This window comes from Gopherus flavomarginatus, chromosome 19, assembly GCF_025201925.1.
Source record: "Gopherus flavomarginatus isolate rGopFla2 chromosome 19, rGopFla2.mat.asm, whole genome shotgun sequence".
Classification (NCBI taxonomy): domain Eukaryota; kingdom Metazoa; phylum Chordata; order Testudines; family Testudinidae; genus Gopherus; species Gopherus flavomarginatus.
This window is the reverse complement of record NC_066635.1, coordinates 18,890,737-18,918,547: the sequence shown is the minus strand read 5'-3', so window position 1 is coordinate 18,918,547 and position 27,811 is coordinate 18,890,737. Positions and strand designations below refer to the sequence as shown.

The 27,811-nt window shown below is 41.4% G+C and overlaps 1 protein-coding gene across 1 annotated transcript in view; it reads left to right on the top strand.

The window, feature by feature from the left end:
* The first annotated feature begins 735 nt into the window (after positions 1-735).
* Positions 736-27,811, top strand: part of USP32 (ubiquitin specific peptidase 32) — a 127,996-nt gene continuing 100,920 nt past the window's right edge. Inside the window, exon 1 of the mRNA XM_050929690.1 lies at positions 736-917. Within this exon, the coding sequence (XP_050785647.1) occupies positions 860-917 (58 nt within the window). The 5' untranslated portion in view covers positions 736-859. The remainder of the gene's footprint in view (positions 918-27,811) is intronic.

The window sequence follows — 27,811 nt, the reverse complement described above, 5'->3', positions numbered from 1 at the left end:
AGCCCCCCCCATCCAGTGTCCTCTCCCCTCAGTGAGGCCCCTCCCCATCCAGTGTCCTCTCCCCTCAGCGAGGCCCCTCCCCATCCAGTGTCCTCTCCCCTCAGCGAGGCCCCTCCCCATCCAGTGTCCCACCCCTCAGCGAGGTCCCTCCCCATCCAGTGTCCTCTCCCCTCAGCGAGGCCCCTCCCCATCCAGTGTCCTCTCCCCTCAGTGAGGCCCCTCCCCATCCAGTGTCCTCTCCCCTCAGTGAGGCCCCTCCCCATCCAGTGTCCCACCCCTCAGCGAGGCCCCTCCCCATCCAGTGTCCTCTCCCCTCAGTGAGGCCCCTCCCCAGTCCAACATCCACTGTCCCCTCCCGTCAATGAGGCCCCGCCCTCAGTGAGGCCCCGCCCCCTCAAGACCTTGCCCCCTATCCAGCGCAGCTCCTCCTTGCATTGCCGCCCCATCCCCTCCCGTGTGGTCTCTCTCTCACCCAATGTGGCCCTGGCCCTTCCCCCATCCCCCCCCCATGCCCCCTCTCCCGTGCGCCTCCCGCGCCCACCCCCTCACGGCTCCCTACGGCGACCGAGCCCGCCCAATCGGGGCGCTCTACGCACCACGTGACACAGGTCATTCCAGCCCCGCCCCCGGGGAGTCCCCTGCGTGGCGTCAGCGCGCCGTGTCCGTTAGGGGCGCCGCCCGCCGCTGAACCACAACACTCCCCCGGCACGTGACCCGGGAGGGGGCGCCCCACGTGACTCGGCATGGAGGCGGTGGCGGAGACGGCGAGCGGCCCCCTCCTCCTGCTGCTCGGGAGTCGCTAGCGGCGCATCCCGGGCTCCGAGCCGGCCGGCCTGCGGAGGCCATGGACTGAGCCGCCATGGGCGCCAAGGAGTCCCGCATCGGCTTCCTCAGCTACGAGGAGGCCCTGCGGCGGGGTGAGTGAGGGGGCAGGTGGGGGAAACGGGCGGGGCGGGGCAGGCTGTGGGTGGAGAGGCGGAGCGTTGGGGGGCGAGGGAGGAGGGGACGGATGTAGACGATACCCTGGGGGCTGTCACGGGAGGGGAGGGGGTGTAAACACCCTGGGGGCTGTCACGGGAGGGGAGGGGTGGGGGTGTAAACACCCTGGGGAGCTGTGACGGGAGGGGAGGGGTGGGGGTGTAAACACCCTGGGGGCTGTCACGGGAAGGGGAGGGGTGGGGGTGTAAACACCCTGGGGAGCTGTGACGGGAAGGGGAGGGGTGGGGGTGTAAACACCCTGGGGGCTGTCACGGGAGGGGAGGGGAGGGGTGGGGGTGTAAACACCCTGGGGGCTGTCACGGGAGGGGAGGGGTGGGGGTGTAAACACCCTGGGGGCTGTCACGGGAGGGGAGGGGTGGGGGTGTAAACACCCTGGGGGCTGTCACGGGAGGGGAGGGGTGGGGGTGTAAACACCCTGGGGGCTGTCACGGGAGGGGAGGGGTGGGGGTGTAAACACCCTGGGGGCTGTCACGGGAGGGGAGGGGTGGGGGTGTAAACACCCTGGGGGCTGTCACGGGAGGGGAGGGGTGGGGGTGTAAACACCCTGGGGGCTGTCACGGGAGGGGAGGGGTGGGGGTGTAAACACCCTGGGGGCTGTCACGGGAGGGGAGGGGTGGGGGTGTAAACACCCTGGGGGCTGTCACGGGAGGGGAGGGGTGGGGGTGTAAACACCCTGGGGGCTGTCACGGGAGGGGAGGGGTGGGGGTGTAAACACCCTGGGGGCTGTCACGGGAGGGGAGGGGTGGGGGTGTAAACACCCTGGGGGCTGTCACGGGAGGGGACGGGGGGTGTAAACACCCTGGGGGCTGTCACGGGAGGGGACGGGGGGTGTAAACACCCTGGGGGCTGTCACGGGAGGGGACGGGGGGTGTAAACACCCTGGGGGCTGTCACGGGAGGGGAGGGGGTGTAAACACCCTGGGGGCTGTCACGGGAGGGGAGGGGGTGTAAACACCCTGGGGAGCTGTGACGGGAAGGGGAGGGGTGGGGGTGTAAACACCCTGGGGAGCTGTACGGGAGGGGAGGGGTAGGGGTGTAAACACCCTGGGGAGTTGTCACGGGAAGGGGAGGGGTGGGGGTGTAAACACCCTGGGGAGCTGTCACGGGAAGGGGAGGGGTGGGGGTGTAAACACCCTGGGGGGCTGTGACGGGAAGGGGAGGGGTGGGGGTGTAAACACCCTGGGGGGCTGTGACGGGAAGGGGAGGGGTGGGGGTGTAAACACCCTGGGGAGCTGTGACGGGAAGGGGAGGGGTGGGGGTGTAAACACCCTGGGGAGCTGTGACGGGAAGGGGAGGGGTGGGGGTGTAAACACCCTGGGGAGCTGTCATGGAAAGGGGAGGGGTGGGGGTGTAAACACCCTGGGGGCTGTCATGGTGGGGGTGGGGGTGTAGACACCCTTGGGGAGGCTGACATGGGGAAGTTCGTCGGGGACAGACATAAATATCTCTCTGGAGCTGTCAGTGTGGGTCAGGGGTAAATGGCCCAAAGTGCCTTGGCATTCCTGACACCAGCATTATGGACCTCAGATACAGCGGCTCTTGTACCATGGCTGCTGCTTATTTTTCATTTTTACAAGAGCTGAGCGGTAGCTGTTGTAAGACCCTCCTGGTGTAGCTAGTTTCCTGCGGCTTTCTGCACCTACTTGTCAGTTTTAGCAGAAACATACAGTGGCCTTTGCCTCCCCTTTACTCTTCTGTGCAGGTTCTGCTGGTTTGGATCATGCACAGATTAGCTGTGTTTTGAGGTGCAAAGGGTCTAGACAGCTGCTGATGCTGCAAGGCCACTGTTCTTACGGCAGTCATCACCTCCTTTGCTTGTCACTTCTCAGCTCCCCCATCTACAGTATAAAATGTCATTAGGAAATTCTGCATTCTGATGTGATAGGAGCGGACTTGCTTTTCCTTTCATGGCATTGCCTGTCACTTCATAATTTTCACATATATATTAGCCCCACACATATATTGGCACTATTACTTGCTGCTATCCAGGATGGGGAGTGCAGTTTTCCATACCTCTTTCCTTCCTCCCACATTTACTTGCTGTTGTCCAAGGTGGGAGTGCACACACACTTATTTAGATTGGTGGGTAGAAGTGGCTTATATGCTTATGATATACATTGTTTTCATAATCTTTTTTTGGATCCCTTCTGGAAAGTATTGAAACAAACAGAGAAATGAAAGCATACTTGTTAAATGATGAATACAGCTAGCAGGTTTCTAAAACAATGAACTAACTACACCCTGTCATCTGCCTTTCTTGAGATTTTATTTCCAAGCCCAAGGGCAAAGAAGGAGAATAATTTTCAGTGCTAAATGCATTGCATTTATGGTCATTTTTATGTTACTTGTTATTGAGGAACTGTAGGCATCTCTTGGTGATGTAATATAAATAGCACATAGACGGTTCTAGGCAGTGCACCTGTTTGATATACACAAGACTGATGAAATTCACAGGCTCAGTCTAGTGTCAGAAACATATGGCTGCTTAGTTCTTTCCTTGCCATAACTCAGAGTAATATATAGTGATTGATCCTGCAGTTTCTGAAAGATTGTGGGTTGATTGAAGATGTATATGAAATATACGTATTTTTATTGTGAAAAGCATTTTTAAAGCTTTGAGGATTGCATTTTCTTACGGAAGCTATCCCAGATGGGTAAAGAGACATAAAACTGAGCAATATACCCTAAATGCTATGAAATAGGAAAAAGGAGTGAATGTATCGGAACTGGCTTTCAGTTTAGATTTAAATTTTCAGGATTTTGAAATCTGTTTAACTTCTGGTAAGAATATATTAAGTCCTTTTATAACTTCTGGTATTTAAATGGTGGGGGGAAGAATGACAAAGGTAACCTGCTTATATTCTGGAACAGACTGAATATGTAGTGCGACAGGAAGTGTTTGATTTTAGCTGTTTGGTGGAAGTCAAATTCACTTGGTCAAGTTTTTTGTGGAAACTTTACATATTTATAAAACATGTAGTAGTAGTAATAATAATAATAATAATAATAATAATTTGATTTCTTAACCTTTATAATTAAATTGTGCAGTACCTTCAAAGACAGTCAGTTTTAAAAGTAAGTTTGTGAACTCAAGATTTCCTATTGTAAATTACATTTTCCTATATTAACTTTTTAATGGTGAACTGAATTTAATCCTCTGCCACAGTGTTTTGAATGCAGTAATTCTTCTGGAGACTAGAAAGGTTGTTCTAGTAACTTTTGTTATAAATTGATGTTTTGCCAAACAACTATTTTGTTTATTTAACCAGAGAGTTTTTTGTATGTGCAAAACAGTCTAGTTATCAAAATATTGTTTGTTAAGGCTATCCTCCTCTAGATATTGTGTATCAATACAGTGCTATTTCTGTAGGTACTGAACAGCAAGCAGTGATGATAAATTGTAAGCACACAGACATAAAAATAGTTTGAAGTTTATTTTTGTGTGGTTATAAGCAACCTTACAAAAATTTTATTCATCTATTAAACGGTAATAAAGTATGTTTTCTTTTAAGTCACCTGCCATTTAGATTACACATCTCTTTCAACAGTCTGTTGCTCCACATAAAATGTACTGTGATTAAATAGTTTGCAAAGGCAGTAATTGCTCAGAAAGTACTTTATAGAAACTGTACTTGCAGTTTAAATAGTTAAAATGTGCCCAGTATTATTTTCTTCAGAGGAAAACACAGTGCATGCATTTGGTTCTGTCAGACTGGAAAAATGAGGCGTATTTCAAAATAACAAAATTATCAATGGCAGGAGTTTCATTCCTTCCAGTACCATGTTAAATATTGAGCAGAAAAAGGGAAAAGTCTGTTTCTGAGGTTGAGTATTTGGTAATTAAAACTTACCTTTTTTTTCATCCCCCAAGAATACAATTAAGGGCAGTCTGTCTAATGGCCTCTCAGCCACATGGTTGTCAGAATGTGAGGGTGAGGTGTGTGTTTGCTCCTGGATTTAGAGTGCTATCTGTAGTTTAAAGAGTATAAATCAGTGGTGGGCAACCTGTGGTCCATAGGCCCCACATGGCCCGTCAGGGTAATCCGCTGGCAGGTCGCGAGACAGTTTATTTACATTGACTATCTGTGGGAGAGATGGGAAGTGGCGAGGGCTGGCTGCCGCTTCCCACAGCTTCCATTGGCTAGGAACAGCGAACTGCAGCCACTGGGAGGTGTGGGCGGCCGTGCTTGTGGATGGTCAATGTAAACAAATTGTCTCGCGGTCCACCAGCGGATTACCCTGACGGGTCGCAGATTACTCACCACTGGCATAAATCACTATCTTCAATATTTTCTTTAAGATTGTCTCCTGTTTTTACTAATACTGTTAAACTGTAATAATTCTTATTTGTAATCCAGTAGCATCCAGAGGATCCACTGTGCATGGTGCAAACCCATAAGCCTTGGTCTTGCTCTGGTCTCTGTATTGGTGGACTCTTTTGCCCACATAATATTCCTTTGAAGTCAATAGGGTTCTTTAGAAGTACTGTTTGTGTGCAGTTCAGTGCAGCATCTAGGTCAAGTGAGAGACAGTCCTGCTAATATAAGGAATGCTGTATCCCAAACTGTGTATAAGGCTCTTTATTCCATCAAAAAAGTGGTTTGTATGATCATTGATCTTACCAAGGACTAGAGTTTTCCCCCAGAGCTCTCCTAGGTGGTGGATCCATCATGCATTCATGCTTGCTTTTTACATATTTCCTCCCTTGAGTCTCCCAAACTTTAAATTGGTTGTGATAAAATCCAGATAAGAAATGGAAGTTTTGTCCTTTACTCGTCCAGAGATTTCCCACTTTTGAACAAACCGTCTGTGAGATAATTTTAAGATTTTTCTTATGCTGCTAAAATCTTGGTTCACAGTGGACCCCTGAGAACTGGACAAAATATGAAACTGTAAAAACCTGTATCTGTGCTTGTCCCATACACTAAACACACAAAAATAAAATAATATCATGTTTCCTACTGTGTGCTGTACGTAATACTAAAGCAATCTGTGCAGTAAGGACTCTGCAGGAGAGAAATGGATAGATAACATCCATTGTTATCCAGTTGATTTTAATTCCTTCATAAATGTGTTTCTTTATAACTACTTAGTGCATGCTGATTAACTTGTGGAAAATAATAGGATGCGCTTAACTTAAATTTATTAATAAGTTGGGAAGTCGTGACAATAGAAGGCAAAACTGTTATTGTAAATACTGATTTAAAAAAAAAAAAGAGAGAGAGAGAGCCAGAGCATGCTAAGTCCATTACAGTTTACAGCTTCTATGCACTTTGAATATTCTGTCATGTAACTTCACTCTCTCAGTAGAAATTTCAGTGACTAGTCATGGATCTGTGTAATGTTGTTTAGGCAGGAAGGCCCAGTTTGTCTTTAATGTACTTGCGGGAGGCATAGACAACTTCAAAACAAACAAATGTCTTGTATGTTTTTCTTAAGATGGGATCCGGGGAATTGCAATGGCATCACAATGTGGTCAATGAGCGCACTGTTTGGAGAGATGAGCAGCTGTTGATAGGTTGTCTGTTTTCATTGTTTTTTATTGTTTGTGGACAAAGAATCCATAGTCACAAAAAACAAAAAATGGCATAGCCTTCCAAAAACTTATGTACAATTATAAATAGCTGCTGATATAGTTAGAGACAAATCCTCAAATTTGGACTATTGAAAAGCTCTGAAAAATAATCATAATTAAAATGTTTTTAGAAATAAGTAAAAGTTATCTATCCAGCTTGAAGAATAAGAGTACTTGTGGCAGCTTAGAGACTAACAAATTTATTTCAGCATGAGCTTTTGTGAGTACTCTTGTTCTTTTTGCGGATACAGACTAACACGGCTGCTACTCTGAAAACTAACTGGCTTGGGTATTTTCCAAGATGCTGTTATCTTGGTTCCAAACCCAGGGTATGGTGTAGGATTTTTATTCTCATTGTCTGAGATGGGATCTACCAGAATGTTCTGTTTTTTTTTTCCTCTCTCTCTCTCTCTCTCTCTCTCTCTTTTTTTACTATTGGAGAGCAAAGCAAAATGTCCCTTCCCCACCCATATGTAGAGTGAAATGCTGTTGTCTTCACAGGAATCCTGATCCAGGAATAAAGGCAGTCAAGGGTAGCAAGGTTAATGAGATGATTGTGGTACTAAAAATGTAAAATTAAACTACAGTTTATGTACATTTTGAAATATGAATACATTGTTTTTAGGTTACCACATGTCACAGTCAGACATCTAGGCTGCATATAAACTGATATCTTTCTTCATATCTTCCACCATTGCAGCTTTACTGGAAGTAGCACTGATGGAATGGGTGTTTAATGCCCAGTTCCTTTAGCTGGTAGGAGTAGAGGGGAATCCCTTCTGTGGTTGTAATCAGTGATGCATCTTATCTGCTCTGGGGGATTCACTGTCGGAATCTTATGGTACACTGTGATGCATGGGAAGACAAGCTCCTTGTAACTGTTCTGAAACTAAGAACCATCTAAAGTACTTTGCCATTGAGCAAGCCCTGCATGGTCCAAGTACTGGTGGACAACACAAGAGCATTGGTTTATAATAGTCAAAGAGGTTCGCTAACTACTCTGGGGACTGGAGCCTGGTTTATTGGGTGCATCGCATGGCTTCCATTTGGCTGGCAAAGGAAATGTGCCCACAATCTAAGTTACAGGTTGTAGGACCAGCAGAAATATTCTCTACAACAGACTGCAGTGGACCTATTGAAGAAATGACATGTTACATCAGGAGATGTCTCTGCACTAAGCCGCAATGGAGAGTGCCTTTGATTTTTCTCTAGATCAAGACAAATTACAACAGGTACCAGTTAGACTAGAGAAAAGGGCTTCATACCTTTCCCCCCACTAATTTCACTAGCCACCAGTCAGTCAAAACAGGTTCTGGTCATACTAGATGTCTTTCTGAGGATCTAGACAATAGTATACATTTTCTCCGGGGGGTCTGACAGAAGGCTTTCTATTTTCAAGTAGTTGCCCAGACCTCTTTATTTTGTTCTGTATCCTAATCTGTAATTATTTATCATTGCTGCTTGCATCATAGGGCTTTGACTGAATTTAACCTGATTTGATCAATGTTGTACTGAGCCATGTTAAACATTGTATAGGGTGACATTCACTGAGAATCCTGGGGCTTTCTCTCATATGGTTAAGGGTGTGTGTGTGTGATAATGCATGGTTTCATAATGTTTCCCGTCTATAACTCTAGAGAGTTGGTACCTGGTGTTCATAAACTCACATGGTACTACTTAACATTTGACAACTTATATTCTAGAGCTGATGCTTCTTTTTGGAAGGCAGCCTTTTTTAAAAAAGCAGCAGTTCAACACCCAGATAAGTTGCTTGAGGAGTCCTAATTAAACTGCCATAAGTGGAAATGTACAAAAACTGTTCTCAGAGAAGAGAGGTATCTAGCCTGCAACTGTAGTTTGTGTGTATTGCCTTCGTGTATACACAATAACCACCTACCTCTTCCTCCTCCTTGGAGTTCTACTTCTCTACAACTCTAGGTTTTAGAGGAATGAATTAAATAGTAGGAACCAAATGTGCGTTTGTGTAGTCTTTGCACCAAATGCTTAGTGCTTTGAGGTGAATGGATGCTCAAACTACGGTAAGCGTTGAGTAACTTCTTTTGCGTTAAGGGTGCATTTACCTTAGGACTCTTGCCTAGCACCTACACAGTTCTTCCAGTGTTACATACTACCAGTAGTTCTAGACAAATTATGTGGAGGGCTTTAGCATAGACAAGATCTAAGAAGTCAGGTGCTTCATAAATGAGAAATTATTCTGTCTTAAAAAAAAAAAAAAGCAAGAGCATTTGCTTGTAATTGATTTGGTGAATGCAAGAGTCCTTACTGTTCAGAAGCATAAAATCAGTCTGTAAGTGAGCAACTTCATAATGTTAGATTTTATGTTGTCAGCATGTTGTTACTTGAGATTAAAATGGAAGAGGGTAAGCTATCTGCCAGAGGAACACATGGTTAAAAAAAGGAGCCATCAGTGATGGGCTGAACATTAAAAAATATAAGCCGAAGAAATTCTACGTTGAGTGGCTGATCGTGTTAAATATTAGTATAATCTAGAAGTAACTTTCAGATAACAGGAAAATATTTTGATTTTTTTTAACACCATAGATTATGTCAACTGAACACTGAAAACATAATTTATTTTTCACAGTGTAGGCCATTTACTTGTTGTAGGTTACAGTTTTTATGCCTTTTAAACTCACCTGCAGCTTTCACTATGAAAATAGGTTAATCACTTCTATTTCAAGTCAGTTTCACCTTCTGGTTATTCTGCACTAGCACAACTGAAATCTTTAATAATATTTATATTCATCTTGTTTTCTTTACAACCTTCTCTTGACTAAGTTGATCTTTTGGGGCCTGAATCTACCTGACAGTGTTCTAGAGGAATAATGTAGAAATTTGAATTTAGAAGCTCTTGAGAATAGTCTGCATCATCAGTAATAAAAGGCTAATAGTTTAAAATAGAATTGCTGGAGAAGGGCAACTTGAGTCCTGCTGTACTTGACCCATTGGTTTAAAATCCTGTGGTAGGTAACTATTCTTGTTACCTAACTACTTTTTTCTTTAAAAAAAAGTATCTTTTTAAAATAATAAGTGGAGTAAGGAATCCAAGATAAGAAGATAGAAAAAGGAAATGGTCTAAGCATCAGATTTGGAAACTCCTGGACTCTTTGTGGTCACAGGTTAGACCAGGGATTGGCAACCTCTGGCACGTGGCTCGCCAGGGTAAGCACCCTGGCTGGCCGGGCCAGTTTGTTTACCTGCTGCGTTGGCAGATTTGGCAGACTGTGGCTCTCACTGGCCATGGTTTGCCGTCCCAGGCCAATGGGGGTGGCGGGAAGCTGCAGCCAGCACATCTCTCGCCGGGGACGGCGAACTGTGGCCAGTGGGAGATGCCTCAGCCAAAACCTGCCGACGCGGCAGGTAAACAAATTGGCCTGGCCCGCCAAGGTGCGTACCCTGGCGAGCCGCGTGCCAGAGGTTGCCAAGCCTTGGGTTAGACTCCCTGAAGGGTTGGCTGAGACTGTTAAGCTGCTGAGGTTGTATATGCAGTTTGTGTGTAGATCTTTCTGATGAGACCTCAGAAATGAAGTTCTATCTGATCTCTGAAAAAGTAGTTTTCCCTAATGTTCTGAGCAATATTTCCCTTCCTCACTTGTTGTTCAACGTGCTGTTTCGTTTGTCCACTTGGATACTACTTCAGAGGTGGCTTCATTTAAGTATTTGGTGGTACTATTCCTGGATATACTTGGCAAAAACACTAAGATCTTTTTGGGGAAAAAAAGACACTTCCTATCTTAAACAGGCACCTACTTTAATACATCCTTACCTGATAGTTTAATTGTGGTGTGCATACTTCCTTCTGGAACTATTTTTGCCTTTTTATCTGAAAAACACTGAGTTGTTCAGTGTGCAGTGATGTGCATTCTGCAGCACAAAACAATCTGTTAATTAAGCTAAATCATAAGCTTTGCTCAGGTGAGCTCTGAACTGAGCTGCCTCAGAGACTGAGGCCTGGTCTACAATACGCGTTTAAACTGATTTTTAGCAGCGTTAAACCGATTTAACGGCACACCCGTCCACACTACGAGGCCCTTTATATCGATATAAAGGGCTCTTTAAATCGGTTTCTGTACTCCTCCTCAATCAGAGGAGTAGCGCTAAAGTCGGTATTACCATATCGGATTAGGGTTAGTGTGGCCGCAAATCGACGGTATTGGCTTCTGGGCGGTATCCCAGAGTGCACCACTGTAACCGCTCTGGACAGCAATCTGAACTCGGATGCAGTGGCCAGGTAAACAGGAAAAGCCCCGCTAACGTTTGAATTACATTTCCTGTTTGCCCAGCGTGGAGCTCTGATCAGCATGGGTGGCGATGCAGTCCCAAATCCAAAAAGAGCTCCAGCATGGACCGGACAGGAGATACTGGATCTGATCGCTGTTTGGGAAAACAAATCTGTTCTATCGGAGCTCCGTTACAGAAGACGAAATGCCAAAGTGCTACACAGTGCTGCGTGACAAGCGTAATGGAAAGCCAAAGAATCAAATGGATGCTCATGGAGGGAGGGAGGGGGTACCGAGGACTCCAGCTATCCCACAGTCCACAGCAGTCTCTGAAAACTATTTTCATTCTTGGCTGAGCTCCCAGTGCCTATAGGTTCAAACACGTTGTCCGGCGTGGTTCAGGGTATAGCTCATCAATTTACTCCCTCCCCCCACCCCGTGAAAGAAAAGGGAAAGAAATTGTTTCTTGACTTTTTTCAGTGTCACCCTATGTCTACTGAATGCTGGTGGTAGACGCGATGCTGCAGCAGTGAAGAGCAGTATCAGCTCTTCTCCCCTCCCCGGTGGCAGACGGTACAATATGACTGCTATCCGTCATCACCATCAGCCCGTGAGTGCTCCTCGCTGGCCTCAGGTGAGGCTGGCTGGGAGCGCCTGGGTAAAAATAGGAGTGATTCCTGGTCATTCCCCTGTAGATGATACAGAACGGCTGGTAACCGTCCTCATCATAGCAACTGGGGGCTGAGCTCCATCAGCGCCCTCCCTTTCCTGTGTAAAGAAAAGATTCTGTACTGCCTGGACTATCATAGCAGCGGGATGCTGGGCTCCTCTCCCCCGCACCGCTTAATGTCCTGCCTGGACTGTCATAACAGCGGGAGGCTGCCTCCCCCTCATTTTATCTCACTAACAAGTCACTGTTTCTTATTCCTGCGTTCTTTATAACTTCATGACACAAATGGGGGGGACACTGCCATGGTAGCCCAGGAAGGTTGGGGAGGAGGGAAGCAATGGGTGGGGTTGTTGCAGGGGCACCCCCCGTGAATGGCATGCAGCTCATCATTTCTGCGGGATCTGACATGGAGCAGCAGTGCTCTCTGAGACACTGGTTCTCTAGTATACTTGCCCCAAATTCTAGGCAGGACTGACTCTATTTTTAGATACCATAAAGGAGAGATTGACTCAGGGAGTCATTCCCATTTTTGCCTTTGCGCCCCCGGCCGACCTCAGCCAGGGGCACCCATGATAGCAGCAGACAGTACAGAACGGCAGATAGCTGTCATCTTATTGCCAATTTACAATGGCAGCAGACAGTACAGAACAACTGACAACCGTCTCTGCTATCATGCAGAAGCAAAGGAATGCTGCTGTGTAGCGCTGCAGTAACGCCTCTGTCAGCAGCATCCAGTACGCATATGGTGACAGTGAGTGAGGGGGGGGAAAAAAAAAGGCTGAACGGGCTCCATGGTTGCCATGCTATGGCGTCTGCCAGGGCAATCCAGGGAAAAAGGGTGCGAAATGATTGTCTGCCGTTGCTTTCACGGAGGAAGGAATGAGTGACGACATTTATCCAGAACCACCTGCGACAATGATTTTTGCCCCATCAGACACTGGGATCTCAACCCAGAATTCCAAGGGGCGGGGGAAACTGCAGGAACTATGGGATAGCTACAGAATAGCTACCCACAGTGCAATGCTCCGGAAATCAACGCTAGCCTCGGAACATGAACGCACACCGCCGAATGAATGAATGTGCTTAGTGTGGCCGCGTGCACTCGACTTTATACAATCTGTTTTACAAAACCGGTTTATGTAAAATCGGACTAATCCCATAGTGTAGATGTACCCTGAATTATGTTTGAGTTACATAAAGAGTCAGCCTACTAGATGTAGATTGAGAAATTGGGAGGAAAGCCATGGAACCTGCTTACCTGGCTTTGTAATAAAAGCTGTATATATTTCCAGAGCTGCTTAGTAGAACCTTATCTTTTGTTTCCTCTGTAATAAAAAGAGAGGTTTCCTAGCTTAGGTTCAAGAGTAGAAAAGAAACCTTTGGAGTTTGAGTTCTAAATAACGTTCTTAAATGCAAGTCAGTCTATCTTTTAAAATAAGTTAATTGTTAATTCACTATACTGTTACTGTAAGAAACATGAAAGAAAAGTTGAGTAAGTTAATATCTTTCATCGGACCATCTTTTGTTGGTGAGAAAGACAAGCTTTCAAGCTTACACAGAGCTCTTCAGGTGTGGTCTGAATAGCCATGTGATAGCTGCAATACTGAAGAACTACAAAAAACATCCTTTACATTTAATTTTCATATGAAAAGGTAATTTACATAATGAAACAATGAAGCCATCTAGTAAAATGAGAGAAATCTATTAATGCAGGGTTCTGCCTCAGATTTTGAAAGGGTCTAATTCGCAAAACTGTTAATACTGTGTTATTTCTAGCAGTTAGTGGTAGTCTAAAAATATCCTACTCAAATAGTGGCAAAATAAGCATTACCTTTTTGTGTTTCATTCAGCAACATCTTGCTTTGTTAGTTGAACTTTTTTTTCTTAAGCTTTGGTCTTTTTTATTTTAGTTGCATAACACACAGTATTTAAATAACCCTGTTCTTTTTATCTTATGAATCTTAACATTACCAGGAGACAGAGAGGTTAGTTACGAACCCCTCTTTACCCTTCCTATGCCCATTTTCCCTATCTGTAAAGGCTTGTCTACCTGAAAAAGTAGCATCATGCACATCTATTTAAAAGCTGATTTAAGTTAAACAAATGAAGTTTCTGCATGGAGAAAAGGCTTAAGTGGTTTGCCCAAAGCCACAGAGTTTGAATTAAAAATGTAGTTGTTCCTGTGCTCAGACCATTAGATAACATCCTTCATAGTGTCTGGAAAAAATGGCCGTTCCCTACTGAGGGTGAAGTTTTCTCTGGAACTGGAAGGTTTTTGCATACCTTGTAATAGGAAAAGAAGAAATATTGCCTCAAATATCCCAGACGTATTACAGGCAGGGCAGGTGTCTACTCTGTGCATGGACAAATAAGGACACGAGTGAAGATTTACTGTAGAAATTGTAGACAGCTATTTTCACAACATGTTCATGAGTAGGACAGCTTTATCTGTTTTATAAATTTACCTCAAGGGATTTAAGCCCCTCACTTCACAAACCTCATGCTCTGCCTCACTTATTTCATCGGGGGCACATGGTAAGCCTCTGCACTGATGCAAAATGTGTGCGGAAGTGACTCATGCCAAGTGGTTGATGCAAGGGCAAAGAAGACAAACCTCTGTCTTGCAATAGTATTTGTAGGCTGTGCTGACTAGTGGACATCCCAGTGAAGAAAGCTGAATTGTGAACCAGTGATAGTTGAAAAAGAGGCCAATGGGATAGTCACTTGCCCAACAGAAAGGCCAAACTGAAGTTTTCCTGACCTCAGATCTTTCCAGCTATCTTAATCCTAATCTAGGTGCAGGATCTTCTAGGATTATTAGCAGCAATTTCTCTTTAACCTCAAAACATAATTCATTTTTCCATCTGATCAGTAATCTCTTGTCAGTTTTACTTTATGTATTATGGTGAAGAGTAGTGTAATTTACCATGATGATTAAGATACAAAGTCACACCTCTGAGAAGAACTTGCTTCTAGCTATGAACTTGCTAGAAAAGAAATAAAAAAATAATACTTTGCAAGGTTCACCATGACATTTAGTCTGAAAATAATTGTTCACAACTGGAAAACAATAGCTTCCCTTTTATGCCCAAATCCTTTGAAACTGTTTCATCCACCCTTTAGGAAAAAAAGGTGGGAAAAACCAGTAGAATGGAGAACTTTATTCTTGAAGTTCAAGTAGTGATGCTGCTGTAATTTTGTATGGTGCTTTACAGAGATTGTAAATCTTCAGGTTGTGGGCTGTCTTTTCAATCTAAATCATAGATGGAGGGAAGGGTAGGGAAAGGAGAGATGAGGATTCAAACAAATAAAAATCTGTTCAGTACTGGAGAGAATTGCACTCTGTATAAAAATGTATTCTTGAGCTGTTAAAAACTGAATACAGACTCAGAAGAGCTTGAGTTGTTCCTCACACCAAGAGTTTCACTTTTTACCCTTATTGTGGGTTTTCTAGTAGTTAGTTGGTGGCCTTTAAAATATTTTTTTATGAATTTTAGATGAACATCCAGTGTTTCATGTTTTTCTTTCTGGATTATTTATCTACTAAAGTACATGGGTATCTGAATTGTAAATGAGTTTCACAAGCAGTCATGACTGGGTAGTTGAACTGGCAGATCTCTTTTAGCTCAAGTGGTGTTTAGACTTTGTTCAGATTAAGGCTACTCTGGCAATGCACCATGAGCCTTCAGGCAATACCTAATTAGGTATTGCAAAAGACCTACCTCTTTGGTGCTATAAAAATAATTTAACAGCCACTGAAAGGCTTGATGTAGTTGAATCTATGGAAATTGCCAGGAATGAGCATGGTTATCTTGCTAACTTTGGAAATACCAAGGATTGTGAAGCACTGAAACACTGGCTAAGATAACTTGGAAAAATAAACAAAAAAATGTAATGTTGGACTGATGAGCGAATTTGAGCTGTGGTGATGGAATGAAAATGCAGGGATGATTCTATACATAAGATTTTGTTATGGCAGCATCAGCATGAGCATGCATAAATTGTATCAGCACTTTCTCTGAAAATTCCTGCTTCTAGTAGTTTGTATGTCAGGGATGTATTTGAATAAAAACATATTCCAGACTGAAAATTGACCAGGTGTGATCAGGATACCCTTTATCAAATGTTAAGAAAAAAAATGTGGTGGGACTACTTAATTTCTGAGAGTGATTTTTTTTTTTAAACTAAAATTTGTGGATTTGGGTGCATTTTTTTCAGTTTGTATAAATGAAATAGGATTTTTTTTTTTGGGGGGGAAATAATTGTCAAGCTGTTGGTGCATTATATGAGTCACTATACCCTACTTGATGAAGTTTTTTCTAATAAAAGGAGTACTTGTGGCAACTTAGAGACAAACAAATTTATTTGAGCATAAGCTTTCATGAGCTAAAACCCACTTCATTGGATGCATGCAATGGAAAATACAGTAGGAAGATATATGCCCACAGAGAACACGAAACAACCGGTGTTACTATGTACACTATAACGAGAGTGATCAGTTAAGGTGAGCTATTACCAGAAGAAGAGAGAGAAAATTAAAAAAACGGGTACTCCTGTTCTTTTTGCTGATACAGACTAACTCGGCTGCTACTCTGAAACCTTTGTTTCTAATGTGTTTTATGGTAATTTGTACGAAGAATGGTGGCAGCTAGGGCGGGGAATTGCATAATGGAGGCTAATTGCTTTTGATATTTCATGGTAAATTCCTGCAGACCGTGACAAGGGATCTTGATCTTTTTTTCTCTTCTGTTCTAGAGAGAATGGTAATTAATAGCTTATCTACTTAATAACCCCTATCTTATATGTTGTTCTGGGTGAAGTGTTGTTATTTCCCTGATTTTCTCATGTTTCAGGCGTGGTCATGTTAAGGCACTTAAACTATTGATAAAATTATTTATTATCGTACTGTTAAAAAGACAGTGCTCCCCAAATCACTATTTTTCTGTTTTAGTGTAATTTGTATCAGCTTTATTGTAAAATCTTCCTCGCCTTTCCTGATTCAGATGCTTGCTTAGTGACTCGAGTCACTTTTGTTGTATTAATGTCAGACACTTGGAAGAAAACAGGTGTTCTTTCTGACTTGTATTAAGGATTCAAGGGAAGGAATTCTTTGCCTCATTAATGACATTAATAGATGATGTTTTCCTGAAGGATTTGAGGTTTTTCCTCTAGATATGAGAAATTTATATTTTGATAATAAAAAGGCACGTTTTGAGGTTAATCTTGAGTGATACTCACATTTTGCTGTATTCCACAATGGAATAATATTTAAAATATTATGGCTTTCAAATGTTAACTCTCACAACAGGAAGTGCAACAGCAAAAATAGATTTTAGGAATACTTATTTGTTTGCTATCAGTTTTTATCCTGTTCAGTTCAACTCTTGCTTTTTTTTATCAGAGGCCATTTGCAGAATTTCACTACCTGATCTCTCAATTGATTTTACAATACTTGTAATTTAATTTCCTCATCCTCACCCTGAATCTGTCTAATAGTGTTAAAAACCTTGCAGATTTGGTTCTGGGTATCATAACTTTTAATGTAACAAGCTTGAGTTATGAAATCTATCTTCAGTGTAAAATGGATTTTCGTTCAGCATTTCCATTTGAGATTGAGATTGTCTTCAGGTTATATAGAGGGGTGTATGTGAAGCAAGGCTGAGAGCAGAAGGGAATCCTAAATTTTCCATCAGTGGTAGCAGTGGTAGGTGTTTATAAAATGTTTGTGCACTAGCTACAGTAGCACATCCATCTTACAAGTAAATTACATGCATTTCTCCTCACTTATAAAATAAAAAAAATTAGTTAGCTCTAAATTGGACTCTGTGCCTTCATTCTTCTCATTCTTGTTTTTTTTTATCCCTCTAATGTTTCTAATCACCATAGTATCTAGGCACATATTAAGTGTGTAGGTGTATATTTTAAGTTGCATTTTGCTGACAGTTGTCTCTCTGGTTTCACATTTGCATATGTTATTGGTCAAAGGTGAACCAACAGTCACAGCTTTTCCTTCTTTGCTGTTGCTTTAATATGCATTTTATTTCAGTAACAGGTGGATAGAACATTGACATATCAAGTATTTCCAGTCTCAGTGGACAAGGGCTTTTGCTAGATGTCTGAAATGTTTGGCAGTAAAGCAGTTAACAGTTCCGTGATAGTAATTAGGCTTTACAGTAACACTTAAGTAAAAGGAATAAAAGAAGATTCACACTTTCTGGGTGCTGCTGTTGTGATCTGGCTGCAGGCTCACCAAACCAACAGTGCATCTACTTATTCTCAGAATGTGCATCACAGCCATAGGCTGAGAGAGTCTTATTTTAAAACAAAATTGTGAATTCCAAGAAATGCAGCAAAATACATGGGAAGATCTGACTCATCAACTACAATAGAAGTCAAGAACTGTTCAGAATATGGTTTGAATATTTTAGGCAAACAAGGATTGTACATAGTCATTTTGACCCTCATCTACATTGGCCAATGTATGTTAGAACTTTTCCCAGGTAGGAACCTAGGCTGAAGTTTATTTTCCTTCTGATGGCCATTCTTCTGGCATGATTTGGCCCTGTCCATAATAGCCGAACCATTCCGGTTAGATCCCTATTTGGCTGTAGCAAAATAAGCTCAGGTCTTAACCTTTGCCGTAAGGCTACTGTAGACTGTTCCTAAAATCAGTATCTTCAGAAGATGTAGATTAATTTTAACTCTGAAGTTTATTCTATATGAGATAGGAGGGAATTGGTCAAAGTTGAAAATTTTAAGGCATGATACCATTTTTCAGTGTAGCTGTGTTAAGAATCCTTCTGAATACAGGTAGATTTTCCCTGATTCTAAAATGGAACCTATACGTAACGTGTGGTACAGCTTGTGTTGTGTTGTAACTGGGTCCCCCCAATATGGTTACGTTTGGAGTATAGGCAGGACATTAAACTTACAGTGGGACAATGTCCAGTGTATTTCTAGTCTCTGAATTTCCTAGTAGTGAATTCTTTATTTGTGACTAGTATTTAATTCGGAGCTTAGCTTTTACTGGTTTGGATGTAGTTCTTATTTACATGTATATTCTCTTCCTTTGGGTTAATCCACATACTTCCTGGTTAAACACTATTTAATGTAAGATTATATTTTAATAAATGGTAGCTATCTGATTATATTTCCTGGAGGTAATAAAATAGAAGCCATTTTCAGCTGCTCTTCTGAATCATGGCTGAATCTACTGTTTTGTTCTTTTTTCTGATAATACCTAATTGCAATAGATATGCACTGCAAGCACAGTAAACAAAGTGTCAGTTCAGAAGAGCAGGGATTTGTATTGAATCTAAGTTGGATGAAACATCCTCACGATAGAGTAGAAAGAAGTATTCAAATTTTCCTTCCGGAGTATGCTAAAAGAATTACATAGAGCATACTGTATGCCATAGAGGCAAAAGGCAGTGTGGATGGAAGGAAAAAGTATGGGAGAGCAGGATGTAGAAACTCATGATAGGAAAAAATGAAAAGATGTGGTGGTTTATCTTGGATAAGCATCCTAAAATGTGTCTGTCTTCACTCTTGTCTCACATCTTGATTTGGAGTTCCTTTTCTTACAGTCCCGACCTTGTTGTGTGGAGGTTCTCTCTGTTTTCTGGTGGCACCAGTGGTTCGTGGAGGAGCTTTCTGTTCAGCTTACCGATAACAATGTCTGGAGGAGATGGTTCCTTGTCTTGAGACCGGAAGCCAAAAAGTCTTTGGTCAAGAGAACTGGGAGTATATCTCATGACCTATAAGGGCTAGACATGGCTAAGGCAAGGCACTGGAAAGCAGTTAACACTTTTCAGTCTTAGAAGATCCCAAGATCTCACACTTTAAAATGGAAGCATTACATATGGGAAAAGCAATTACAGATCCCTTTGAGGCTTATACAGTTGGTCTCCTAGGGGTATAAACTTAGGCTTTTTTAATTCCTAAGGATATAAAATAGGATCAATATTTTTTTTTTAGATTCTCAGACTGTGGGAGGATTATATGCACTATTGAGGCTATAGTGTACTAATTCCAGTCCATACTAGTATTATGATGGAGACTTCTGCAGAGGTCACAGTGATCAGCTTTGCTTGAAGCACTGTGACCCAAATGGCAGTGTGATTGCTTGTACCCTGTTGGGGGTCCTTTTAGAGGTGGACAAACAGCCTAAAAATACTTAACATTCCTTTTGAAGATGCTAGCTATGAGGAGCAAAGTGTGTTGAAGATTAAGTGCCACATGAAGTACTCATGTTATAGAAAATGAGGAAATCCTATTGTAATAAACAAATCTTCCTCTCCTGTCTTCACATGTGATATTAAACCCTTGATGTGCACTATGCTGGGGCTAATGGAACCAAGAAAACCCTTTCACTGACACCTGGGGTGTTTCAAGAAAAAGATTTGTTAAAAGAAAATACTGTACCAATGTGTACTATAACAGTATCAAAACTATGCTATTCTCATTCCTAAATTCCTGTTAACTACTGTTTGTGGTAACTATGTGATAAGAATATCTGAGTTAGTTCAAATTGAGATGCCCCATGCAGTTTGAATGATGTCATTGTTGGTAGACTGGTCGTGAGAATTCTTAAATATGGATGTAGTTCAGTTTTTTCACTATATATTACAGAGTTATAATCCATTGATCCAGTTGTTTCAATTGCCTTTTGCAGATTGGGAATATTCCCCAAAATATTTTACATTAACTTGTATATTTTGCTTCTTTGAAACCTCTCAGAAATTGGTTTGGTTCCTGACAACTTCATAAAAGCCATGGAGTCACAATACAGAGTAATGAAAAAAGTAAGAAAATTTCCATGTATAAGTAGGACAAAATTTCCGGGGGGAAATACTGTGCAAGTGATTACAGGGAGTTTAATTTTTTTAAATTGAGAGTTTAATTTTTCATGGATGTTACTGCATTTAGGTTTCTTTAGTTGTTTGACATCCATGGTTAGCAGTAAGAAAGGTGGACCTTGATCCTTTAAAAAGGACACTGTTGTGCATCTGAGATGCAAAATGTTGGGATTAATTTCAATTGTCATGACCTTTAAATTGATGTGTATTGACTTAGGGCTGGTCTATGCTACAAAATTAGGTCTGCTTACTTCATTGCTCAGGGCTGTGCAGAATGACAAGCCCTGTGCGATGTAGTTAAACTGAGCCAAGGGCTGGTGTAGACACAACTAGGTCACTGGAAGAATTCTGCCATTGACCTGTTTACCGCCTCTCAGAGAGGTGGATTTACTGCACTATTGGAAGAACCCCTTCCATTACTTTAGTAAGTGTCACACTACAGTGGTGCCGCTGTAACACTTCTAGTATAGGCATGCCTTTAGATTTAAGTACTGTCCTATAGTGTTTCACTCAAATACACCTCTCCGCCGATATAACACGTCCTGATATAACACGAATTCGGATATAACACGGGAAAGCAATGCTCTGGGGGGGTGGGGGGAGTTGCACGCTCCGGTGGATCAAAGCAAGTTCAATATAATGCGGTTTCACCTATAACACGGTAAGATTTTTTGGCATTATATTGAGGTAGAGGTGTAGCAGTATTGTGCTAGTGTGTGAGAACCTAGTAGTCAGCTGTACCAAGTCTCTTTCCATTGATGCACAGTGAAATGTAAATAGCAAATAGCAGAAGTGGTAAAATTAAGATTTTAAAAATATTTGTTATAATCAATTTACAATCAATAATTGTCTTTTTTTTTAAAAAAAAGCCTAGTAGGGAGTAATTTTTTTTTTTTTTAAATACAAAGTAAATTTGCTGTCAAAGGCATGTGCAACCCACTTAAGTGGGCTTGCATGGATGTGACTGAGCCAAAGTGGGTCCATGCTTTTTGATCTGACATTCATTAGAACTTCCACTAGTTCAAAAAGAAAAGTGCCTCCTGAACAGCAGTCGATTCATCTTAAAGCATTTCAAAGTAAGGCAAGAAATGGCAAGAGTCCTGGAAGAAAAAGAGAAGAGTTTCTAAACTGTTAGGACAACTTTGTATAATTTTTCAAAATCTGCTTAGCTCTATTTGGTAGTAAGAATGGCTGACTTCTGATTTTAGTTAGACATTTATTTTAATGTCTAAAGAAAATACTGTTCGCATCTAGAGATCATTTAAATAGTTTTGATATTGCAGAGTGTGCAATTGAAGATTTTGTTATCTGTTGCTTGAAGATGAAATCCTATAAGTCGTTAATTGTTTTTCATATGGTATTTATGCTCCAATCCTGCAAACATTTGCACATGGTCAACATGAAGCATCTGACTAGTCTGATTGACTTTAAGTACATGAGTAGTTGCATTAAAATTACACACAGGTTCATGTTCACAGGGATGAGGTCTTAGGCTGTGAACTCCTCAGGGCAGGGACCTTGTCTTTATACATGTCTGTTCAAAATAAGCTTAAGCAGGATGAGAAGAAAAACAGTAAAATTTAAATTTCATTCTGCAACTTAAATTTTTTCCCTATGACATTAAATATTATATCTAGCATCTTGTTACCTGACATCAGGTTCTTGACTAGAAGTAGCTTGATTTTTTTTTTTTTTTAATTTTGGAGGTGTTTAGTACCTGTAACTCCCATTGCTAGATGTGGGATTTGTGGGTGACCATGCCCTCTAACAATCATGCTACATCTAGCAACCTACAGTTGAATTCTTGACCTACACCTACTGGTGATTGATGGCCTTTCCCTTTAAAAAAAAACAAAACAAACAGACAAAACCTAGACTCCATAGTAAAAAATCTGGGGGATCACTTGGGATTTTCTCACTTATTTTACAATATAATTACTCTGGGAAATATTTAAAAATTATAGAGCTAGGTATTTAGAAATTTAAAAACTTTTAGAATCATAAGTCTGTACAAGTAGCTTTAGATTTAAATTATGCTGTTGAACTAAATATACTCCCAACGTTTGGATTGACTGAAGCTATATTATAACCACTGTATTTTACAGTAGAATTTTTAGCAGAGATTGTGCCATTTCAGTTAATTTTAATTTAACTCCAAAGGACTGGAGATAAGGCATTCCCTGCAGAGAGCTGGAAAAGGGATGCAGTGCTAATCTTTCGTTAAACGGTCTTCTATATTATAGCAAACCTGCCAGCAAGAAAACAGTTTTAGGATGGCTTTCCTTAATAGAATTGTGTGTGACTTAGCTTTTTATAGCAAGAACATTTTATTTCAGTGTAATTTAGAAATAATCTTCCTTTTTTATAAGATATTACTTTGGATTCAGCTATGTTTGAGAGAGCTGTAATTTTATGTCAGGTACAATATCTGAATATAAATAATCCTGTACTTACTTGAATTACAACTTTATTATGTGACATGTAAAGAACTGCATTTGTAGCTCCAAATTAGCAATAATGTGAGTTCCATTGCAAAACACTGAAATTTCGTCCCACTTCATTGGACAAGTGATAATATATTGCTATGTTGGCTAACCTGAGTTTTGTCTTAGGTGTATGACACTAGATTTTTTTTTTTTGTGCTGTATGGTTCTTCTACTGTCAGTTTATGAACACATAAACAATATTCTTGAAAAAATATTATCTATAAACAGCAGGCTGTGTGTACGTGTGTGTAAAATAGCTCATAGACGTATTATCTATTGAGAGAATATTTTTGGTATTTTTGAAAGCTAATTTGCTGTATTTAAGAATGTACATTTCAGAAAGCAAACATTTCAACTCAAATTCATTGTATAAACGTTCATGGATCTCAGTCAGTATTAATCTGAAGAAGGTCACTCACTACCTTTGTGTGTCTACCCTGAGGAGATGAATGAGCTAGTTACTATGGTCTAGTAATATTGCATTGCTTGACAGAGGCCTATATTATTGTATACATTTCTTTCATGGCTGTAAGTTTCAAGATCTCCCCAGTAAAATGGATCTCTGAACAAGTGACAACTCTCTGTAGCAGACAGTAAAGATACTGTCCCATTTATTATAAGCTCATCACATTAATTTATCTACAAATATGGGTACAATCCTGCTTAGTTAAAACCAAACTCATTTCTGCTTTTCATTCCACATAACAAATAGCGGGCACATGTCAGTACCAAGGGGAAACTCTGCATGGAGGCCTGAGACTTAAATAATAAGGGATTGTGTATGTCAGAATTCATTAAAGGTGAAGACAAGTTTGTAATAACTTAAAATTAGAATAAATTAGAATAATTTGAACAGGTTTTGAATCAATATTGAGGTCTATCTCCTACCCCTCCAAGGATCTGACTTTAAGTCTGGGTTGCCATCGTGTGCAGGTTATACAGGCTATTGAGATGGATTGTTCTGCTCTGTTTCTGGCTTCCATCTGGCAGACGATACAGTGCTGTCGAATAAGACAGCATTACATAATGAATGCTTCCCTGCACAAATAAAGTTATAGTTACCACTGATGCCAACCTTGGAAAAGGCCATAACTTTTTCAAATGGAGCTCTCTTAGAGTAAAAAGCCTGAGGCGGTGAAGCTAAGGAAGGAGAGGAGCCTGAGGTATAGAATGTCCTCACTTTATGTAAGGATAACGTGAACCTCTAGCTGACCAGTATACCGGCACCTCACATAAGGGCTTGCAATCAGCTATTCCTTAGGAACAGGTTTTTTAATTTAAATCACAAGGTCATTGGAATCTCAGACTGAGAACTTTCATATTGTATTAGTCATTTAAATTTTCAGTGCCTGGAATTGTGATACAATGTTATCTACTTGGTAAAGCAGCAGCCTTGTGAAGCTGCAGTTCAGATTCACATAATAAGGAGTAATTGGACGTTTCACATTTAAATAAAGCTGCCACGACTTACTCCAGTTTTGAGAAGTGCAAAAATAGTCTGAATATGCACAACAAAAGTATCCAAGGGTCAAAATATCTCTAATTTGTTAGTAAAATTTGTATAAAATTGTTGTTTTGTCTAAGTCATGCTGCAGTTATTTATCACCACCTCATTTACATTTAATTCTACTATGTAGGAAAACCAGACACATGTTAAAGTGAGTATAAGGCATAGGATGGGGAAGACGTAACTAATTTGTGTGCTATTAGGGATGATCATTTTATCACATGCTAAAATATGTAATAGTTTAGTGAGATGGAAAAATGCTTATTGAGTAGGCAGCGGAATTGTCTTAGTAAACGAGATCAGAATCTAGGGCAGGTGTTAGGGTTGCATTTGTTTGAAGTGGGTATTAAGCATATAGTTTTTTTTAAACCATGGTTTATTAGTGAAACTGGTTTTCCTTTATTGCCTTTGTACATAGCTTTTGTACCTCAGAGGACATCAAGTTTTGGAACTGGATGGCTCAGGTTTAGTGTTATCTAGAACCTTTCATCTTTAGGTCACTGATTGAAATCTGGCCCAAAATAAAGGTTTATCAACATTTGTTGACTGTTCAATGACTTAATGAAATGTTTGTTTAAAGGAATAAAAAGTGTAAAAGTATTTGAAATTAAGTACACTAAAAATTAAATAGACTCTGTAGACATTTACCCTGCAGGACATAAAAAATAGAAGTTAGATGAAACTCTGGGGGCAGCAACCTTAAGTACCTCTTTCAGTGATTAAAATATTGACATATGCACCCAGGGCTTAGGCATAACTGGTTGAGAAAAGGAGATGGTAGTATCATCCATCACTTTGTGTTTACTTGTTTGTGCCAGTTTAATTCAAACGTCTAACCATGTTTTGGCGTAAGCTATTTTTTCCATGTTTAATTATAGAAACACTGTGTATTCCTGGAGTGAAAAAGGCACTTAAAGTGCAGCAATACGCAATGTTCCTGGAAGACCAAAATAAAATAGGTTTCAAGATGTATTGGGTGCAGCAGAAATTATTATGATTTCAGGAGCTTAAATAACCAGTTGTGAAGAAATTAATTTTAACTGCTTGGGCTGAACTAGTACAGGCTTTCTAATGTTGTCAGAGCTCTTTCCTGCTAAAGTACTAGGGCACGCGCCTTAAGCAGCCAGAGAAGATGGATGGACTCGGAGTTTCTTTCCATTCCTGTGGTGGAAGGAGATGGGGGGCGGGAGGAGAGGTAATGTAAGTAATACCCTTTTGTTCTTTAAAAAGCGAGACTATGGTTTGGTCTGTCATTTTATGTGGGGCTCCAGGAAGCCACTAGTGGTGGCTTTACCTGTAAAATACATAAGCATTATTTTGCTTTCTCTGATATAAAAAAGTGTTAAGGGGGGCCTTGGGAGTCTTCTCCCTGGAAACATTTTTTTTAAACTAAGCAGGTATGTATATATTTTAGACTATCTGTAAGCAGGTGGAAAGCTCTTAGTCCTTTCCTCTTAAAGATTCAGTAAAGGCAGAAACAGTTATAATATACTTCACATATAGACATCTTTCTGTTGAGATACCAAAATAAATCTTTTGAGAAGAAGGAAGTTGTCCAATTATTTTCTTGGGCTTCCTGTGAAAATATTAAATTAGATGCTATATCAATGGATTCATAATTGTTGTGGTATATTGCAGAGCAGTCGTACAAAACACAGTATGTCACTTACAATTCATATGACTTTTGAAGATGACTAGATCATGACTCTGGGTAACTTGAGCCTTCGTGGTATTAAGCCCTTTTGACATACGCTGAGATGTAGACAGATGATGGATGTAGTAAATGATTGCTTTCTGAACCGCATTAACAGTCTCCTGAGGAATATTACACATCTAGCACTGGCTGTAGCCAGGAAGTTGGGCAGAATAACCAAATTAAACACTTGATATATTAGTGTTGAGTGAGCACAATATATTTTATGTAGTAATGAAAGCAAAACCAGTTATTAGCGAAGAAAAATTCATTACTTCAATTAGGCCAACTTGAACGAATAAGTAGATCAGATATAAATATGGGAGGGCACCGATACTTAAATGCGATTGAGTAGATTAGAACAAGAATGGTGTATGCCCAAGACAATATTTGTAAAGTAATAAAAATAAACATATAGCCCCAATATGATGATTCCTAGGTGCTTGGAGCTGAATTTTTCCTAATGTCTAATGAACATCTTTGGAACTGACAAAGCAAAAGGGATTGGAAAGTGCACCTTTAAGCAAGAGCCAAGAGAAGAACTTGGCTAGTCAGCTCTTCAGGGCAGTGGCTGTTTCTTTTAGTGCTAGGCACTGTACAATAGGACCCTCATCTCTAAGAACTATTGTAATACAAATAATATAATAAAAATCACCCTCCTCCATATCAGGGGTTAAACACCAGTAGAAGAAAGCAAGGGGAAGCCATAGAGAAAATGTGAAGGGAGCAGATTAAGTGCACTGTTCTCAGTCTTTTGAAGATTTCTCAGGCCTGCCTCCAAAATATTAAGACTTTCAGTAGGTATGCAACCATGCATGATGTTAAGTAGAATAGAGGAGGAATAGGCATGTTATAAGGAGAACAGTTCTTAACTGTTGTCCAGATGCCCTTAAAGTAGAGGAGACCTTTTCCAAATCTGTTAAATTTCTCTCTCTCTCCCCCCCAGTAGAGAAATACAGTGGTGCATGGGGCCAATAAGTCAAGGGGAAAATCTGATTTTTTTTTCCCTTTCCAGTTTCCCATTGCAGTTGGATATGGGCAGTGGTGGTGTATCTGCCAAACAGCAAAGATGCTGAGGAAAAAAAAAAATCCAAACTTCCCATTAAAACTAAAAATTTAAAATTTTTTTAGCCTGGTAGTGTTCTATGTACCCTTGTGACAGGGAATTTATATTTCCAGATGACTTGGCTACTTGATAGAGTGACTAGACACTTAGGTACAAAGCTTCCACAAGCTCTCTCCCATCATCATAGAACGGCTACATGAGATCTTACAGTGGAGCAGCTGGATCAGTACGGCTGTGCCGCCGTGAGGTCTGTAGTGTAGACATAGCCTCAGTGTCCTTCATGGCATTAGGTGCCAGTATGCTGCAGGCAGGACAGCCTTTTGGGTGAGCTCTGAAACAGAGGTCCTGAGCACTGGGGTGTGTCTGCACTGCAATTGGGAGCAAACTTCTCAGCCTAGGTAGACAGACCCGCTGCTAGCTCCTCTCAAGCTAGTGGGCAAAAAATAGCTGTGCAGTGTTGTGGCCTGGGCGGTAACTCTTGCTGATCACCCAGGTTTGAACCCAAGGGGTCACTTGAGTGGCTAGCCTAAGCCCCTGCGTGTGCCACAGTGTCCATACTGCTGTTTCTAGTGCGATAGCTCAGAGGGAGCCAGCTGCGAGTCTGTCTTCCTGACCCGTGAGATACGCTCCCAGCTGCAGTATCCACGGCTTACAAGTAGAGGCTTTTTATTCTTGGTTTCCTAGTCCAGTTCAAACTTGCACAATTATATTCAGCTT